This window comes from Giraffa tippelskirchi, chromosome 3, assembly GCF_054371585.1.
Source record: "Giraffa tippelskirchi isolate mGirTip1 chromosome 3, T2T-mGirTip1v1.2.pri, whole genome shotgun sequence".
Lineage (NCBI taxonomy): Eukaryota > Metazoa > Chordata > Mammalia > Artiodactyla > Giraffidae > Giraffa > Giraffa tippelskirchi.
Genome location: NC_137277.1, coordinates 67,861,053 through 67,880,799, shown reverse-complemented (window position 1 = coordinate 67,880,799; position 19,747 = coordinate 67,861,053). Strand labels below are relative to the sequence as shown.

The following is a 19,747-nucleotide window of genomic DNA, read 5'->3' as shown; positions in this document are numbered from 1 at the left end:
ATTCCGCACACCCAAAGGGGGCCTCATTATACAGGGCAGGACACAAGGACCCTACAGCAAGTGTCCTGAAAGAATCCCCTCTCATTTGACCAAACAAGACTCCTCGGCCTCCCACTCTTCCCCATTCACAAGACGCCCCCCCCCCTCCGCCAATGGCCAGTGCAGGCTTGGGTGCCCAGGCCCGTTGTCATGGCAACCAGCCCCTCCCTGGCCCCTTCCCCTCAGTAGGAAATTACCCTGTTCTGAAACGTCCTGTTGTCTGTCGGTCCCAGCCAAGCCCCCCACCCAGCCGGCGCCCACTCCACGGCTTCGTAGACAGTCACACACTCGGCTTCTGTGATGCTCGGCAGCCCAGCTGGGGGATGGGGGGGGAGCTGGGACACACTGGAATATTCACAGCCCAGCAGAGGCAGCCAGAGGAGTGGCCTGCCACACAGGGGACCCCTCAGGAACGAAGAAGCCTTTCAGGGCCCGAGGGGGTGCAGCCTCCCCGCCTCTCCTTAAATAGCCAGCCAGCCTCTACCACGGCCACACGGAGCCACCACCCACCCACAGGCCACAGCCCACCTGCTGCCCGAGACCTGCTGTGAGAGGTAAGGGCAGGGCTGGGGAGTGGGGGATGGGGGTGCGGGCAGCAAGCACGGGCCCGGCAGAGGCAGAGAAGGGTCATCTCTGCCATCGCGCTTCAACCTATTTACCAAGGCCGCCCTGGTCTGAATTAGAGCAGCCCATGGGCGGTGCTCCTGTCTCACTGCAGGGGCTTTTAAAAGAAGAGTGGGTGGCCAGTCTGTGGCCCCATGGCTGCAGCGACAGCCCCCACACTCTTCTCCTCTAGCCAGGGCACCTGGAGGGGCCCAACGAGGAGGCAGGAGGGAGAGGGGCTGGCGACACCTAGAGGCCTGCCACCTCAGCCTCCTCCCACTGCCATGCCCACCCACGTCCCCTCCACAGAGGCCGAGCCCTGAACCTGCTCCATGGGTGGGGCCCCCACGCCCCCCCACGCCCCCCAGGTCCAGCCATATTCCATGCACCCCAGCCGCCCTGCCCCGAGCAGAGTGAGACATCAAGAGGCAGTGAGAGCAGGCATTTCTAGGGACACGTGGAGAGGAGCAGGAGCCCCCCCAGACCCACTGCAAAACCAGCATCAAAACTCCTAACGCAGGGGCAGGGTGGAGAAACCGCCACAAACCTGACACAAGCCTGAAAGCATTCTGAAATCAAGTCTACACCCAAAGAAAGCACGGTGCATGCGGCCTTGGGATGGTGGGATACAGAAGGCACCAGGCAGGAGCAAAAAGCCAGGTGCCTGGCAGCCCACAAGGTGCCTCCTGCACTCTCGCAGGGCCCCACGCTCAGCCCACTGCTCTACTGTCACCATCTGGAAAGTCTTGCTTCTCGAACAAAGGGTGGTGCAAACTGGGTCGCTGTTCCTGGGGCCAGGCCCCCGGGGGAGGCGCTGAGCCTGGGAAGCAGCTCCACACAAGCCCTGGCAGCAGGGACCCAGCAGCCCCTGGAGGAAAAGCAGGTGAAGGTGTTGGCTGTCCCTCCTGGGTCTTCCGGATCTGGCTTCCTACTCCTGGGCTGTTGCCCTGGCCAAATGACCCTGGGCAAGTTAGCTGATGCTGAGCCTCCATGTCCTCATCTGTAAAATGAGACAGTGGACATCTGCCCCTGAGGACTGGTGGACAGTGCCCAGGCAGGCCTGCCTCGCGCTGGGCAGAGAAGATGGTCAGTACCTGCGAGCAGGCCTCACAGAGGGGCTGGGTGATGACTGTGCCACCAGTGGGGTGGGCAGGGTCTGGGCCTCAGGGCAGCCCAGAGTGGAGGGTACCCAGCTCAGCCCCTTCCCATCCCCATCAAGACTCCTCCCTCACTTGGCCTCCAGGCCTCCCCCACTTCCCCCACTGCTTCAGGTTACACACACTTGGGAGCAACAAGAAATAATCTCTGTATTAGAATTTTAGGGAACCTGAACCACTCTGGGTCCAGGAGAGATTTGGGCAGGGGGACATCCCTGGATCTCTTCAATAATCAAAATGTGGTGTGATCAGGCAAGCGCCTCCGCTGGCTTGAGAATGACTGGCCAGACGCTCACCTCCCCTGACTTCCTCCTGCTCAGCCACCTGTGGGGAAGCGGGGGTGCCTTGGGGTGCTCAGGAACCCCAGTGGGGTTTGATGAGGCATGAAGCAGAGGGTCAAGCTGCTGCCTGGCTTGACAGCTCCTCACTACCCACACTGCTCTCCTGCCCTCCTAGCTGCCAAAGTCTGAACCGTGGGCTTTGATGCGTGTACTTCGGGAACCCACACCTGGGGATGGCGCCCAGCCTCATACTCAGGGACTGCCAGTGCTAATGTCTCCGTGCTCCTGGAGCACCTATCAGCTCCCCCAGGACTCTTATCTTGGTCATTAAAAGGAGAGGACCCGAGGACAGAAGCAGTTTACAGAGAACTTGCTCCAGGTCCTCTGTGGCTCATGTGGCTCTGCTGCTGCCTGCTCTATTCCCACTGCTCCTCTGAGCCCCCTCTCCTGCAGCCCACAGGCGGGGAGTGGGGCTGCTGGGAGGTGAGGTTCAGGGGAGCCCCTGAAGTTGCACTGTAGGCAGAGGTGCCCTACGCTGAAACCCCAGGCCATGAGAAGAAACTGGCTGGCAGCAGCCTCCCCAACCCCACAAGGGGCTGCAGGCTTGTGAGGTCTGGCCTTCTCCTGTCCACACCTGTCCGAGGCCTGGGAGAGGCAGGGCGTTTGGACCTTTCCTCTCCTTTGTGAATCTCCTGAGTTGACCAAAATCAAAATGGGAAATCTGTCACTCTGTCTGTTGGGGAGGGACCACAGGTGACCCACTCATAACTGGGGTCACCAGACAGAAACAGTTTGTTTCCAAGGCCAGCAGGGCTCCGAGCTGCGGCCCCTGGTTTATGCTGAGGGTAAACCAGGCGGGCAAAGCTAGGCAGAGACAGGCCACCTCCCTGGGTCCCGGCCTCTCTGGGACTGCAGATCTTGGGCAGAAAACCCCGGCCAGTCTCTCCACCTCTGGGACATACGGCTCTTCCTCTCCTGGAAAAGAATCTGCCTCCTGATAGTTAAAGCGACCCAATAGACTGTAGCCTACCATGCTCCTCCATCTATGGAATTTTCCAGGCAAGAATATTGGATTGGGTTGCCATTTCCTTCTCCAGGGGATCTTCCTCACCCAGAGATCGAACCCGGGTCTCCCGCATTGCAAGCAGATGCTTTTACTGTCTGAGCCACCAGGGAAGCTCTAGTTAAACTACTCCAGGTAGTAAAACACCCACTGCAGGCCTGGGCCCACAGGTTTTCTAAGACACAAGTCTCCTCCATCTAACACACCCAGAGCAGGGCTGGTGGCTGAGTTCAAAAAGCTCAAGACCTTGGGATGCTGGCCCGAACGGCCTTCAGGTGCTGTAGAAAGAGCAGGACACTGCATTTCTCATGAGGCCCTCCCGTGGCTGGTGCCGGGACCAGTGGGGAACCTAGTGGACAGGCGGGTCAGGGACGGTGAGCAGGGTTCACCTGATGCTGAGGAGGAGTTGGCCGAGCCCCCCACACTGGGCTCTCAGGACTAGGTGCCCCACCCATGAGAAGCAGGGCTCAGGGGACTCATGCACCCCACCTGTCAGACAGCACACAGGGAAGAGGGACAGAAGATGCGGGGCCCCTCCCTCAGCACTCACACTCCCCAGGGCCTCAGACAGACAGACAGGTCACCATGCTCTCTCTCCCTGTGGTGCTGACTCTATCCCCCAGGCCTGAGAGGCGGCCTTCAGTGACACCAGGGCCCTGCCCAGACCTCTCCATGCTCTACAGGGACACGGCTGCACGGTGGGGAGCGCCGACCCCACCAGTAATTTGGCACCCAGTCCCTGGTTTTGGTTTTGCTTTCTGCAGCCTTCCAAAGCAGGAGTTGTGGGTTTGATCCCTGGTCAGGGAGCTAAGATCCCACATGCCTTGAGGTTAAAAAAAAAAAAAATCAAAACATAAAACAGAAAGGGTTTCATCCCTGGGTGGGGAAGAACCCCTGGAGAAGGGCACGACAACTCAGTCAGTATTCCTGCCCGGAGAATTCCATGGACAGAGGCTACAGTCCACGGGATCACAGAGTCGGACACGACTATGACACTTTCCCACCCCCAGCTGGACACAGGCGGTGCCCTGTAGCCCCTGAGGCAACGCCAAGCATGGAACAGCCTATCCAGGGGTTAGGGGTCGGCAGGTACTAAAGGGTTCCAAGAGCTCATGTCTGCAGAGGGTGATGCCTCGCCTGTCTCAGGCTCTCTGAAGCTGGCCTGTCTGCTTGTTCCCCCCAGGCTCAGTGCCTCTGCCTCTGCTGAAGCATGAATGGCCTCGAGGTGGCCTCCCCAGGTCTACCGGCCAACTCCTCCCTGGCCCCTATGGAGCAATGCGGCCAAGAGACGCCCCTGGAGAATGTCCTCTTCGCCTCTTTCTACCTCCTGGATTTCATCCTCGCTTTTGTTGGCAACACCCTGGCCCTGTGGCTCTTCATCCGGGATCACAAGTCCGGCACCCCGGCCAACGTGTTCCTGATGCACCTGGCCGTGGCCGACCTGTCCTGCGTGCTGGTCCTCCCGACCCGCCTGGTCTACCACTTCTCAGGGAATCACTGGCCATTTGGGGAGATCCCGTGCCGGCTCACGGGCTTCCTCTTCTACCTCAACATGTATGCCAGCATCTACTTCCTCACCTGCATCAGCGCTGACCGCTTCCTGGCCATCGTGCACCCGGTCAAGTCCCTCAAGCTCCGCAGGCCCCTCCACGCCCACCTGGCCTGCGCCTTCCTGTGGGTGGTGGTGGCCGTAGCCATGGCCCCGCTGCTGGTGAGCCCGCAGACCGTGCGGACCAACCACACAGTGGTCTGCCTGCAGCTGTACAGAGAAAAGGCCTCCCAGCACGCCCTGGCGTCCCTGGCCGTGGCCTTCACCTTCCCGTTCGTCACCACGGTCACCTGCTACCTGCTGATCATCCGCAGCCTGCGGCAGGGCCCACGGGTGGAGCGGCGCCTAAAAAACAAGGCGGTGCGCATGATCGCGGCAGTGCTGGCCATCTTCCTGGTCTGCTTCGTGCCGTATCATGTCCACCGCTCCGTCTACGTGCTGCACTACCGAGGCCACCGCACCTCGTGTGCCGCCCAGCGCGCACTGGCGCTCGGCAACCGCATCACCTCCTGCCTCACCAGCCTCAACGGCGCGCTCGACCCCGTCATGTACTTCTTCGTGGCCGAGAAGTTCCGAGATGCCCTATGCAGCCTGTTGTGCGGCAAGCGGCTCCCAGGGCCGCCGCCCAGTGCCGACGGGAGGACCAACGAGAGCTCGCTGAGCGCCAGGTCAGAGCTGTGAGCCCGGGCGCCGCCCCCTCCTCAACCCCACAAGGACCACCCCGCAGACTCACCAAGGAGGAGCCCACGTCCCCTGAGAAAAGAGACCGAAACCTCAGCCGGTCACCGTCACCTGCTTCCAGGTCCAAACACATCAGCCAGTGCCGAGTTCTGTCTTGGCTGTCAGCAGATCCCTGGCAGGGCAGCACCGAAGGGCCCAGACAGCTGCTCCTCTGCGGGGACTGGACTGACCCTGCTCATTCACAGCCACTGGACACTCGGTGACTTGGACTCCCCCCCCCCCCCGCCTCCCCGGCCCCCGTGAGGGGCAAGGAGGCCAGAGGAATGTTCCTGAACAATGATTGTCTTTCTTTCCCAAGTGCCCCCTGCGAGGCTCTCGGCCTCCTCACAACAGAAACACATGCCGGAGAAGCTTTGCGGAGAGACCACAGGAGACAGAGGGGAAGGCCTGCCAGAAAAGGGGGCACGGGAGGGGGCAGGAGAGGTGTCTGAAGATTTCCTCTCAGGTGCAAGGTGCTTTGAGTTCCCTCTGTGGCCCCTTTCCCAAAGGCCCCTGCATTTAGGTGACACAAGCAGTACGTGAGAGGCGAACCCTGTAAGCACAGTTCAGGGTGATGTCCAGGTGATGTCCAGCAACAATGGCCTGTGGGACACATCAGGTCTCTGTCCCTCCTGCCACACACAGACCTGCATGTGCCCGACAATCCCCAGCGCTTCTCAGCAGCTTCCCTGTCCCTTCTGAGTCCTGGGGGAGCACAGACTATGGGTGGGCCATCATGGGGAGCCCAGCTTTGTCACTGCTGGCTGTGGGGGGCATGCAGCCTGGCCCACGAATCTATCTCCCACTAACCCAGACCCAGCAGGGGCAGGGTCCCACTCCTCCCCAAGAGGCCTTCACCTGGCTGGCCAAGCTGTAAGGTGTTTTGCTTAGAGGGTGGCCTGTATGCCCCTCACAGGTCCTTTTATGTACTTGGTTATACTGATTTATACTGATCATAAGGGCTTCCCTGGTAGCTCAGTTGATAAAGAATCTGCTTGCAATGCAGGAGACTGTCTGCAATGTAGGAGACTCGCATTCGATTCCTGGGTCAGGAAGATCCCCTGGAGAAGGAAATGGCAACCCACTCCAGGATTCTTGCCTGGGAAATCCCATGGACAGAGGATCCTGGCAGGCTACATTCCAGGTCAAAAAGAGTTGGACACGACTGAAGCAACTTAGCATGCATGCATACTGATCATAAACATAACTGTACTTTAATAATTGAAAGTTATTCTGTTTGGTTAATGCAACTCCCTCCCCAGACGTCTCTTACTTCTGACCCAAGAACGGCACAGTGGTGGTGCAGGCAGCAGTGTGGACTGGGGTTCTGGTGGCCCCACAGCCGGCCCACCCCGCACAGATGCTGACATTCTGCCTTGTGGGCTTCAGAGTGCCGACCTGGAACGCAGGGTGCCCCACCTGCCTGTCACCATGGCAATACTTTACTTTCCTGAACAAGTCCAGCCTCTTCTGGATTTTCCCAGCAAACACTAGGGCAGGAGTCCCAGCGTGAGCTGCAGCTTGGGCCCACACCCGGCAGGTGACCTCAGGGAGCAGCTCGGGACCCCTGCTGCACTGTCTGCCCCCCATGGCCACTCATATCAGCACTCAACCCTCAGGCTCCTAGTGAGCACCCTGCAGACACCAGGATGAACAACACACGTCTCTGGTGGAGCAGGCAGACGGACAGGGTCACTTGTAGCAGCATTAGGAAGTGGGGTTCCAACAGGGCCAGAGATGGTGACCAGCGCCCAGACAGGGGAGGAAGCGAGGGGCAGACAGACCACTGAGGTGTTGCTAACGAGGCAGGTGTGTGCTTCCGTGAGGCCTGATTGCCAGGAGAGGAGAAACTCAAAGTTGGCTGGTTGGGTTCTGTGGCATTTGGGATGCCTGCCAGGCTCTGTGGAGATGGCATGTGGGCAAGGGGGTATTCCGAGGGAGAGGTCTAGGGTGGAGGCCTACATCTGGATTGCCCAGCACATACGCGCCCTTTGGGCCAAATGCAAAGCCCCAAGGAGCCCGCCATAGAGAGACGGGTGGGGGAAGGGGAACCAGGATAGGAGAGGGACAGCACAGCCATGAGGTAGGAGACTACCAGAACATGGGTTCCTGGGCACCCAGAGAGAAGTGGGAGTGGCAGTGAAGGCTGCAGGAACCCTGACTAGCTTGGGCGGTGCGGAGTAGATGGAGGAACCGGCTGGGTGCTGGGAAGGGCTGCAGCGAGTCACCATGGAGCGAAGGCTGACAGGGTGCTTTGAACCAGGGGGCCACCAAGCCTGAGCCATTAGAAAGGGATCAGCAAGGTCCAGAGCCGTGAGCCCTGCTGGAGGAGCGGGAAGTGAGCAGGGCTTTGGATGCAGGGACACGGCCCCCACTGTGACAAGGGAGGGAAGCTCAGGTGCAGGGCAGGGGAGGTCAGGGGAGGAGAGGGGGGAGGCAGGTCCTGGCTGTGGGTGGGGGGGAGTGCAGGGACAGTGAGGGGAGGAGAGGGGGAGGAGAAAATAGTGAGTCTTTGTGGAAGGTGACAGCTTAGCCTGCTAAGGGAACCCGGGCCTGAATTTTGGAGCACCCCTGGGCCCCAGCTGAGTGCTTTCCCCCCAGCAGCACACGTGGAGTGTGAGGACAGGGGAAACGGCTGCAGCTGGGTGGCCAGGCAGGCAGGAGCTTAACTCACAGCTCCTCATCCTCGCACTGCACCAACAGCTCCCACTTCGGCCCCCTGCCTCCTGGCTGTCTACCGTCAGCCTGCTCCCAAGAGCAGCCCTGAGACTGGGGTAGCCCTGATTCCTCATCCCTCACTCTCCAGCCTTCGTCCTCACCCCTAAACCAGACCGAGTTCTCCTGCCCACCTTGCAGGGACGGTGGGGGTAGCAGCCCCATTGGCAGCCCGAGGCGCCTGGACCAGGCCTGGGCCTGTGGTGAGGCCCATCTCACCTGCCTGCGTTCTTCACAAAGCCCAGGTCAGCCAGCTCCACATCGCACAGCTCACAGCGGAAGCATCCAGGGTGCCAGTTGTTGTTCATGGCCTTGATGACGCGGCCAATGATGAATTCGCCTGGAGGAGAGAGGTCCCTGCTGGCCTTGTGCCCTCCCCCTTCAGAGTTCCTCCGCACTGGAGCCTGCTGGCTCTGCCTAGCCCCAGGGCACCCCTTCCAGAGCTTGGGAGGGTGATGACCACAGGGGTCCAAAGGCCAATGCTCAAAGAGACAGGGCTCCCTACTCTCCCGTCCCCACTTCCCAGGCATCATGGAAGCCTTACCGCAGGACCCGCAGCATGGAGCAAACAGCATCTGGAAGTCGTGTTCGCAGTACTTCCGACCTTCAAACTGCAAATGGGGCCAGCAGAGGAAGGACAAGGAAGGCACTGTCATTCTCTGGGCTGCACTGGCTGGTGGGGTGACGACCTGCCCTCAGGGAGGCTGGATAAGCACCCCATTTTGTATACCCGCTACCACCACAGGAAGCATGGGTGGGGGGCTTCCTGGAGGAGGTGATAAGGAGTGGAAAGACGGAAGGGGATGGGGGTACTAAGAAGAGGGGTTTCCACATAGGGAGCAGTCAGTGCAAGGCCTGAGGGCGGGATGGGATTGTCCTCCTCGACTTGGGGAGAGTGCAGAGTGAGGGGCCTCGAGGAAGCCAGCAGCTCGGCAAGGCTGGCCCCTCAGAGGGCCACTGCTGTCTGCTGAAGGTCTTGGGCTTGTTGGTCCCAGGGGCAGGCTGAGGGCTGGAGGTGGATGTTTATGCTGGGAAGCCCAGGGATCAAGGTTGAATTTTGTGCGTCCCTTGGCCCTGTTTTGTGTGTGAGAGGTCCACTCCCCCAGGGGCCGCAAAAGATCTAGGGAAGGGACCCATAAGAAGAGGCACAGGAATGGGGTGCAACAGAGCACCCTGAGTCCTGCATGCTGTCCCCATCTGTCTGGGCAAGGAGGACCCTTGCACTATACCCAAGTGTGGCCAACACCTACCTCTGCCTTTTCCTCCCTTGACGATTTTATCTGGTTTTCCTCTGTTCCCTGAGAGTCTCTTATTAAGCTGCACCTGGCTAGAGTCCTACCCAGCAGGGGCAGTGGGAATTTAAATCATCATAGGCACATCCACAGAGCCCTGTACCACTCCACCCCTTTACCCCACCTCCACCACTGGCCAGCAATTCTCAGGAGGCACCATGGGGAACAGCAGCTCCTATTCAGTCAGGCAGATCACACATCTCCCAGCCATCTGTCAGCCAATCCCCTCAGCTTCAAAATCCAGCCAGCCTCTGAGCATTGCCGTGGTGTGCCTATAAACATTTAACAGGCAGCCCTGAGGCTGCCTGGCAGCATTTGCCAGTTTCTGTGGTGTAAATATTCCCACGGTGGTCAATTTGAAGCCACCAAAATGACACTGACATGGAACTGAGAAGAGATGTCAGCAGCCACCACGGTACTGCGTTTCCAGCACACAAACACAATAACAGGTAGTGAAACGTGATAAAACAATTAGGAAGTGATGAGTTTTGAGTATCTGCTACTTTTGTCTTTAATAGAATTTTATCCCATTGTATGTGTACATCATTTAACTTTTAATAATGACTGTATTTAGCAACCAGCCTGCAGGATTGCTAAAACTTTAACAATCTGCTCTTGGGACCGAGGGCAGCTCACCCTAGGTCCCTTCCCTTCCATCTGGATTACCAAAGAAATAACTGGCTTCTGGTCCCCCCTGTTCTCCTAGCTTGTGTCCCCACCCCTGCATAGTCTCTCCTCAGCATAGCAACCAGAGAGGCCCTTTTCTACTGGCAGACAGTACGGGTCCTGCCCATCCCAGGAAGAAAGCCTAAGGCCCCATGAAGGCCCGCAGGGTTAAACAATTCTGCCTGCCCTCCCTCATCTTCTGCCGCTCCCTCTCATTTCCTCTGCTTCCATCACACCAGCCTCCTACTGCTCCAAAATCCACATGCCCCAACCTCAGGGCCTTTGCACTTGCTGTCCCCTCTGCTGAGAGCTCTTCCTGCAGGTACACACATGCTCCCTCACCTCCTTCAGGTCTGCTCAAATGTTACCTCCCTGCTCAGGCACCCCTACCCGCAGGATTCCTCATAACCTGAGAAATCAGGTTATGCATCAGGTATATGTTGGTTATGTTTACTGTCTGACCTCAGGGAGGGGATGTGCACCAAGGCAGAGTGTTTGCACCCCAGGGCCTCCCAGAGATGACAGGATGGACGGTGACTCCTTCAGCACCATGACACCAGGAGAGCACTGTTCACGGAGGTGAGGGCTGGGCCCCCACAGGGTGGCCAGCAAAGTTCTGTCACGGGACGACCACGCCAGGCGAGGCCCACAGGCTGCCAGAGGGCAGACCCTGAGCTGGGTCAGGGGCTTAGGCTCCGGGAAGCAGAGGCAAGGATGAGGGAGCACTCTCACCTCATAGAAGAGCCCCTCGGGGAAGGGCCGGAAGCACTGCGCACAGACGAAGCAGTGCTCATGGTACAGCTCTCCGTTGCTGTTGACGATCCGCTCGGCAGGGGCGAAGCGCGCCTGGCAGCGCTGGCACACTGCGTTGGCCAAGGCGTTGGACATGTTACTGAGCAGGAAAAAGGAACAGAGGTCAGGACCTGCGGGCCGCACTCCAGGGACATGCTTTCTGGGGCCAAGTACAGCACCATCCTCACCCCAGGTTGGCCTTGGCACCGTGGAGACTCAGTCACGCAGTTGGTCCACGCTGCCCCACACCGGCCTGGGTCACCCCATGTGGCTGTCACCCATCCCTGTAGCTACCATGTGCCAAGGATATGCCAGGTGTCTGTGTGTGCCAGGATGCAGTGGCCTTCCCAGATGACACCCCTGTGAGCCCAGCACAGTGTCTTCAGCTCACAGATGGACAAGCGGAGGCCTGGAGAGTGACCCCCCCCAGGGCCGCAGTGGGCAGAGGCAAAGCCTAGACTAGAACTAGCACCTCACCCTGGAGCCCCGTCTCTCCCCATACCCTGCAACCTCCAGTGCCCTTCATGGAGGGTCAGGCACAGGTCAAGCCGTCGCTGGGCTCATGCTGGTCAGAGCAGTCAGGGCTCGAGTCTGGGCTCTCACTCGCGGTGCAGCCAGGGCTGGCCCTCGCTCTCCAAGCCCAGGCGCCCAGCCAGAGAAAGACCCTAATCATGGCCATGATCACGTGTTCTGGCCTTTAGATGACGGTCACACAAGCTCTCTATGGGGTGCACGGCCCACTGGAAGCTTACAGAGGACAGTGTTGTGGTTGTCATTGTCACTGACCTGGCCCCCAAGCTACGCAGTCATGGTGCTGGGCCATCTCTCCAGGCATCAGGGACAGCCGGGCACCCTCCTGCGCCTCCTGTCTCCCACTCAGGGAACCAGAGTGTCTCGGGTACAGAGCATCATCCAGACACAGGGGGGCAGCTTGGGATTCGCATACTTATTTCATCCCCGAGGCCACCCTGCTTTTCTAAGGCTCAGAGAGATTGAGTAACTTGAGCAAACTCACAGAGCAGATGACAAAGTCCAAGTATGAACTCAGGTTGGACCGATTTCAATGACTCTTTCCCCTGCACCACGAGTTCGATTCATCCCTGCCCCACCCCTCTGCAAACACAAAACCACCCTACCATGGAGAAGGTGAGACTGTGAATATCTGGGAAGGGGAGCAGGATGGGGAGCGATCCTCCTCATCCATGCGGGCAACTGCTGTCCCCGGGGCAAGCGATGGCCGTCCTTATGGGAGGCATGAAAGCCAAACTGAACTACGGGGGAAATCGCCACAGAGACACACTGGCTCCAGCCCAGGGCCCTGGCTCAGACAGGAGGAGGAACCTGGCAGTCAGCCACAAGAGCCTCTACAAATTCCCAGCACCCTAATGCCCGTGACCTTGACTACAAGGCGGCAAACAGACTTTATCTCCTGTCAGCTCCAGTGGACTGTTGGTGGCTGCCTGGAAGGGTGGGCGCAGAAGGAAGGTCAGGCTCAGCGAGGAGAGACACAACCAATTGGCAGTGCCATGTAGACTCGTGCAGTGGCACGCAGCCCAGCTTTAGAGGATGGCTTTTCAGCCTGTTCCACCTCCCGCCATGCTGAACCCCACGCTTCTCTCAGGGCTACAGCACTGTGAGAGTTCTCAAGTGACATTGCTCGTGCTGGAGTCCCCAGGCAGGATGAGCCCGGGAGGCGGGTGAGGGCTCTGCCTTTCAGGCATGGACTGCGGACGGTGGGTCTAGCAGAACATGGCTGCCACAGATGCAGAAGGGGAGCTGGGCTGGGGCACCCAGGCAGGACTTCCTCTCTGCTCTGTGGAGGAACCCTCACAGCAGGAGAAAGGCCAGAAGGCTCTTCAGCAAGCCCTGTCAGGCAAGCAGACCTCCGCCTGCCCGCAGGTATACTTCGGGGACTAAAGCCACCTCCCACGTCCACATTTAGGCCAAAGGGGCAAGGAAGCAGGACAGAGGCAGGAGGGGTTGGGCAGAGCCCAAGTCAACAGGGAGGCTCTGCATGCAGCGGCCACCACCTTCCTTTCCGGCTCACTGCTGGTCACCATGTAGAGGAACAGACAGGGCAGGGACTGATCACCCAGGCCGCCATGAGCTGGGCTGGACTCTGTCAACACAGGCACAGTTTCCCGTCCCAAGGACACCGTGAACCTGGAGGCCTTGTCCTCCCAAAACACACACCCAAGGTAGCTGGGAGGAAGTTCCAACGCCTGGCCATGAACAAGACCTTGGCGGGTCTTGGAGAAGTCAGAAATCAACAGGAAATCCTGTGACTCTGGGCCTGGAATTCCCCACCCAAAGAACCCAGAAAATGCAGCCAAAACACGTATTCAAGTCCAGCCCCAGGCTTTCAGATTGTTCCAGACGTCTGGACACTGACCAAGGGAGCGAGTAGCAGGCCCGGCGTCGGTTTGTCCCTACAGAGCCCCGGCCTCGCCCCAGGGCAGACGTTCGGAGACAGCATCTCCACAGGATGGCCACAGCAGCTGGCCCCTAAGAGAGCGGCTGGCTCTGCACTGTGCCTGGGTCTAGCTCCATGGCTGGGGCCCTAGGAGGCTCAGGTCAACAATTTTGCTGTCTGTCCCCTACACACCTCTCAGGTAGGTGGGGCATGGGTCCCGCCCTGCTGGTTGCCCCAGCCCAAGTCTTGGTGAGTAGCACCCCCAATGGCACTTCCATGTCTGCATCCCCACAGTCCTTGCTTGGGAACACAGCACTCCAACCCACAGACCGAAGACAGAGGATGGACAGACAAGCCCATGTTCCCAATAACTGAATCACAGCCCCATCAGAGACGATGCCAGCTGTCCCCTGCAGGAGGCAACCGCTCTGGACTCAGCCCCACGTGTTTAAATCCTGACAGCTCTAGCCACCAGTTGTGCCCCTGGAGAAAGGTACCAGCTCCCTGGGACCTCGTTTCCTCATCCGCGAGGAGGTGGCCAGAGGAGCAGGAACTGCCCCTCAGAACTGAAGTAAAGAACTTGCTGCCTACAGCAGACAGCACGTGGAGCACAGGGCCAGACAGGCCAAGCGCTGGATAAAAGAGCTGTTGTTTCCAGCAGCCCAGGGACCTCCTGCCCAGCCCAGCAGTGCTCCCTGCAAGACGGCAAAGGAGGGAGGCAGGCATTCCACATCCTCCTTCACATTCTGCCCGAGAACGGGGAGCGCAGTCTGCCCAGTTAACATCAGAGAGACACCACAGCCCCGCCAGCACCTAGAAGCCAAACCCCATTGCTGGGGGCGGGGTGCGGGGGGTGGGCATGGAGACTCACCCACAATGTGCGCACTGCCTGAGACAGCTGGGGCAGCCAGTGGGGCCGGAGGTAGGTGGTCATCCCACCCTGTCCCCCTCTCCAGCCCTCCCCAGCATCCCCAAATACTCTCAGTCTTGATACCCAACATAAAAGAATTTGATGTAAGACATCTGGAGCTCCAGCCTGGGGTGTGGTGGCTGGAGTTCTTTCTGAGCCAGGTCCTCATGAGGGGAGGTTGCTGGTTCCAGATAAGGAAACTGACCTGCCAAGAGGGTCAGAAACCTGCTGAGGTCACATGGGATTGGATCTGTGCTCTCTTGTCCCCTCAGCTCCTGGTGGCATCATGCAGGCACGACCATTCAAAACTCTGTTTTTCCTACAACCTCAGACCAACCTCCATTGCAGCCTCCCACCCACCCAACCCTAGAAGGCCAGTGAAAGGGCCTGGGCACAGGCAGGGCCAGCCATAGGGGACTTTCCACACTCAAGGGTGAGTCAGTGTTGGTGAGGCCAGGTCACAAGCCAGAAGCTCAAGGCAATAGGAAGTTGAGGTTAGCATATGAAAATGCATGCATGCATGCGTGTGTGGGACATTCCTGGTGCCTGATCTTCACTATCAGCCCTGTCCTCCTTGCATCTAGACCAAGTTCTTGTGCTGCATTCATAACATGAAACCAGCTTCCTCAATGGCCTCTGGCCCATCAGTGTCCTGTCACCCACTCCCTGCCCCATGGCTCCCTCCACTCACATCTAGGGTCATCCAGAGACCAACCGGTGAGGGTTTCTGTTCACTTGGGGAAGGCACTTGGCCTCCCAAGCCCCGAGTTCCCCACTGGAGCAGTGGGCTTATCCAGTTTCTGCCCTGGTGTGGCCCCTGGTGAGGGACCTGCAACACTGGTGCGGATACAAGTCCAGCTGCAACAGGTATCCCATGGGTGCCTCGCTGTAGCCTCTGCTCTCTACTCCCCACATGACAGCCTGTTGCTTGCTGGGTTCTTACTCCTAGACATCTTTGAGGGCTCACTCCCCTCCCATGCACCCACCACAAGTGCTCTGTTGTCACCGCTGAGCATCAGCCTCTAAACCTCCTCTTCTCCCCAGGTCCTCCAGGTACCCCACCTCTATGCCTGCTGCTCTGTCTCATCCCTGAATTCCTACCCCTTCCTCCCAACCTTCAAGTCCTCCCCCACACTCTGCCCCCACACTCCAGGGTTCCCACCTGCTACTTTGATGCAAAAGACAACAAACCCACAGCCCCCACTGCTCTCTTGCCTCAATTTCTAGCAGATCTTTCCACCCAGATGGCCCCTGAGATGCTGCAAATTCAAGGAGTTCAGGACCCCCTCCCCCAGCCCCACTCTCACTCCAAGGGCTCCACTATCTATGTGCCCTTCAGACTCTCTCCACCCCAGATTAACTCATCCTCAGAGACATCTTGAGGTCCATCCTGAGCCCCAGAGGCTCCCCCTCCCAGTCCCCAAGGAAGCGTTCATCATTGGTCTACCCCAGCAGTTCTCCCCAGGATAGAGCAGTTCAGGCTTTTGAGTCAGTCCAACCTGGCTTCAAGTCACCGCTTAGCCCCTTTTATAGATGAGTGATGTCCAGCAGGTTCCTTGACCGCTCAGTTCCATCCGCTAGAAAGCGGCCAAAAAGTTTCGAGGAGCCTGAAAGCGGTAGTGGCAGTTACTTCAACAGCTTATCTGAGCGCCCCATCCTCAGCGCCCTGCCCAAGAGTGCTGATCCCAGATCAGTAAACCTGGCTGAATGAAGCCGCGCCCTGCCCCGACTCTGGCCACCAAGCCAGGCGCTGTCCCTACACCCCGGGCTGCGGGCAGCGGGGCGGCCGCCGCCGTCGGAAGAGCCAGGCGGGGTGTCCGAGGAAAGGCCTGCGGCCGCAGCTTTCCGGCCATTGTCCCCCGTGCCCCTGCCCTGCCCCCCGGGCCACCTACCCTGGCGCCGCGGGCGGCGGGCTCTGCCGGTGCTGGCGCCGCCGGTACAGCCCCGACGCGGCGAGCGCGCCCAGCCGGGTGGCCATGGCACTGGCCTCCCTCCCTCCTGCCGCCCGCTCCGCCGGGTCGAGGGACCCCAGCCTCGGAGGGCAGGTGCGGCCGCGGGCGGCCACCAACGACCGGACACCGCGGCCCGGACGCCCGGCTTGCAGGAGGGGGCTGCCTCGGCACCCACCCCTCTGCACCGGAGCTCACGTTACGCACTGCGATCTCCAAAGGGCAGCGGAGTCAACTCCAAATAGAAAGGATATTGTTCCCGCCGCGGGGGCAGCGCAGTGAAAGCTGAGGCTAGCAGGATTGGGTCCTGGCTGGGGAGGGGACGCGCTGGGAAGATCCCAACCAGCACAGAGGTGAGTCCACAGTGGCAGGGCAGGCTGCCTAGAGATCCCGGGCTGCCAGGAGCCTCCGAGGAAATCCTAAGCCCCCTGAACACGCTGACGATGGTATGTCCTCCTCTGAGGAGGTTAGTATGGACCTGAGCCAGCTTAGGAATCCTGCAGTCAAGAGGCTGATGAGGGATTCACACATGTGCCCACTTTCTGCCTTGGTCCCTTCCCTGAGAAAGTGCAGCCACCCAGGAGACTCAGGGAGACCTAGGAGACCCAGCTTCCCTGGTAGCTCAGCTAGTAAAGAATCTGCCTGCAATGCAGGAGACCCCAGTTCAATTCCTGGATCAGAAAGATCCCCTGGAGAGGGATGGGCTACTTACTCCAGTGTTCTTAGGCTTCCCTGGTGGATCAGACGGTAAAGAATCTGCCTGCCATGTGGCAGACCTGGGTTGGATCCCTGGGTTGGGAAGATCCCCTGGAGGAGGGCATGGCAACCCACTCCAGTATTCTTACCTGGGAAATCCCTCGGACAGAGGAGCCTGGTGGGCTACAATCCATGGTTGCAGAGTTGGACGCGACTGAGCAACTAAGCACAGCACAGGAGACCCAGACCAGGGCAGCCCAGTCCCTGGACCTGGCCAACAAATAGCCATCCACTCCAAAAGAAGTTCACATGGTCAAAACCTAGAGGGCATGCAGTCCCCCAGCTCTTCACAGAGAGCAGAAGCAGCAGGATCTGATGGAAGACCCCTAGGAAGGCATGGTTGCCATGCATTTTTACCTAAAGGTATTTATTGGTGGGGATACTGTGATCTATGTGCAAACACCCACAACCAGCATCTGAACTGTGGCCACTGATGGCCAAAGAAGAACCATGATCAGCATTTAATAAAGATCTACAACACTCACAGAAATCTATCACATTTATTCCATTTCCTTGAAAAACCTCTCTAGTGAGGTCAGAAAGCATGAGCAGTACCTTCCCCTGCCTTCCATCATTCCAGACAGCAGGATGCTGGTCTTCTGACCCTGGGGAAGGAGGAAACTTTAGAGGGGATCCATCAGCACTCAGATGCCAGGCCTACACATCAAAGAACGAACATCACCCACTAAATTCAAACTTGAGGAAGTAAGTGCTCATTGACCACTCTGAGAGTCAACCCCCAAACACAGCCAGGTGACTGCAAGCATCGTGTGCAGTACAGTTTGTCAATACACCTTGATTCTAAAGGTACCAAGTACTGATCAATTCAATAAATATTTTCTTAAAGGTGCCATCAGGGGCTAAAAGGGCATGGAGAAGCTGAGCCTGGAGCCAACAAGCAGAAGGATCACCTCCTGCCTTCTGATTTAGAGCTGAATGCTTAAGAAAGCTAGGGTATAGAGGTTTCTTAGGGCAGCTTCAAGTTGATGGCCCAGGGCCTAGGCCCCTCTTAACAGCCTCCATTCAACCTGACCCGTATGGAAATTCTGATCTCTAGAACCCAGAGCTCTCAGCCAGAGTCACAGTTACATTTAATGAGGGAACACGTCCACAATGGTGGATAGACCTGGGAGAGAAGCTACAGACACAACTGTATTGCACATCACCATTTTAAATGAAGTTCAAGTCCAAGATTACCAAACACTAATTGATTTAACAAATATTTACTGTAAAAAGGGCACCAGAGGCTAGAAATTGAGAGAAGTTTAGTGACTGAGTCCAAATCCCAAATCTCTGCATAGCCCTATTTTCCCATTCTGCATCCTCTCTTGCAGGGTGAGGGTGCCAGTCATGCAGGCCTCCCTGTCCAGCATTCTGGCTCCAGAGAACACAGTTGCGAAAACACAGTAAAAATGATGTCAGCAAAAATGGCAGAATAAGGACCTTTGAAATTCTGTCCTTCCGTAAAAGCAATGAAGGATTTCCTTGGTGGCTCAGCAGTAAAGAATCCGCTGGCCAATGCAGGAGACATGGGTTCAATCCCTGGATCGGGACGACCCCCTGGGGAAGGCAATGGCAACCCACCCCAGTATCCTTGTCTGGGAAATCCCATGGACAGAGGAGCCTGGCAGGCTACAGTCCATGGGGTCACAAAGTGTCAGACACAACTTAGAGACTAAACAACAACAACAAAAGCAATGAAAAAAGTAGCAAAAACTGTCAGAGTCACCTTTCTCAGAACTCTATAAATTAAACAAAGACTTGCAGTAACCAGACAGCAAGAAAAATAGCTGAGAAGACATATGGATGCCCAAAAGGTACATGAAAATAAGCTCAATATATTATAATCATAATGATTAAGAAAATGCAAGTCAAAACCTCAATGAGATATCACCTCTCACCTGTTAGAAAGGCTATTACCAAGAAGACAAGAAATAACAAGTATTGGTGAGGATGTGGGAAAAAAGGAACCTTTGCATACTGTTCAAGGGACGGTAAATTGATGCAGCCACCATGGAAACAGTATAGAGTTTTCTCAAAAAAAATTAAAAATAGAACTACAATATGATCCAGCAATTCCACTTCTGGGTATTTATCTGAAGGAAACAAAAACACTAATTTGAAAAGATATACACACCCCTATGTTCATTGCAGCATTATTTACAAAAGCCAAGGTATGGAAACAACCTAAAGTGTTCATTGATGGATGAATGGATAAAGAAGATGTGGTAAATAAATGAAAGGGAATACTATTTGGCCATAAGAAAGAACAAAGTGACTTCTCTGGTGCTTCAGTGGTTAAGAATCTACCCTCCAACACAGGGAGCACGGGTTTGATCCCTGGTCCAGGAGGATTCCGCATGCCGCAGAGTAACTAAGCCTGTGCGCCACAACTACTGAGTCCGTGCTCTGAAGCTTGCAAGCCACAACCACTGAGCCCTTGAGCTGCAACCACTGAGCCTATGTGCTGCAACTCCTGAAGCCCCTGTGCCTAGAACCCATGCTCTGCAACAAGAAACCACCACAATAAGAAGCTTGCAAACCGCAATGAAGAGTACCCCTCTCTCCCCAAAACTAGAGAAAGCCCCCGAGCAACAATGAAGACTCAGTGCAGCAGGAAAAAAAAAATGAAACCTCACCATATGCAACAATATGGATGAAACTTGAGGGTATTATGCTAAGTGAAATAAGTCAGAGAAAGAAAAATATTGCATGATCACACTTACATGTGGAATTTTACTTTATCTATTTTTTCATGTGGAATTTTAGAAACAAAAGCCCAAGTCAGATACAGAGAATAGATTGATGGCTACCAGAGGTGGGGGATGGGAAGTGGCCAAAA

General features: G+C 57.2%; 2 protein-coding genes across 7 annotated transcripts in view; one reads left to right on the top strand and one right to left on the bottom strand.

The window, feature by feature from the left end:
• The window catches only part of LIMS2 (LIM zinc finger domain containing 2), a 39,320-nt gene that overhangs the window by 7,681 nt on the left and 11,892 nt on the right, over positions 1-19,747 (bottom strand). For 2 of the 6 annotated variants that reach the window (XM_081581130.1, XM_081581128.1), the window contains exons 2-4: positions 10,818-10,977; positions 8,672-8,738; positions 8,347-8,467 (exon numbers count right to left, since the gene is read on the bottom strand). The exons of 1 other annotated variant lie outside the window; for it this stretch is intronic. In XM_081581130.1, coding sequence (XP_081437256.1) covers positions 8,347-8,467; positions 8,672-8,738; positions 10,818-10,977 — 348 coding nt within the window. Of the gene's footprint in view, positions 1-8,346; positions 8,488-8,646; positions 8,739-10,817; positions 10,978-15,699; positions 15,808-16,092; positions 16,389-19,747 lie in introns of those variants that run through there. 3 more of the 6 variants (XM_081581129.1, XM_081581125.1, XM_081581127.1) reach the window with 3 other exon arrangements.
• GPR17 (G protein-coupled receptor 17) lies at positions 7-6,634 on the top strand. The gene is made up of 3 exons (XM_081581132.1): positions 7-593; positions 4,327-5,885; positions 6,419-6,634. The coding sequence occupies exon 2, from the start codon at positions 4,354-4,356 to the stop codon at positions 5,371-5,373; it is 1,020 nt and encodes a 339-aa protein (XP_081437258.1). The 5' UTR covers positions 7-593; positions 4,327-4,353; the 3' UTR covers positions 5,374-5,885; positions 6,419-6,634.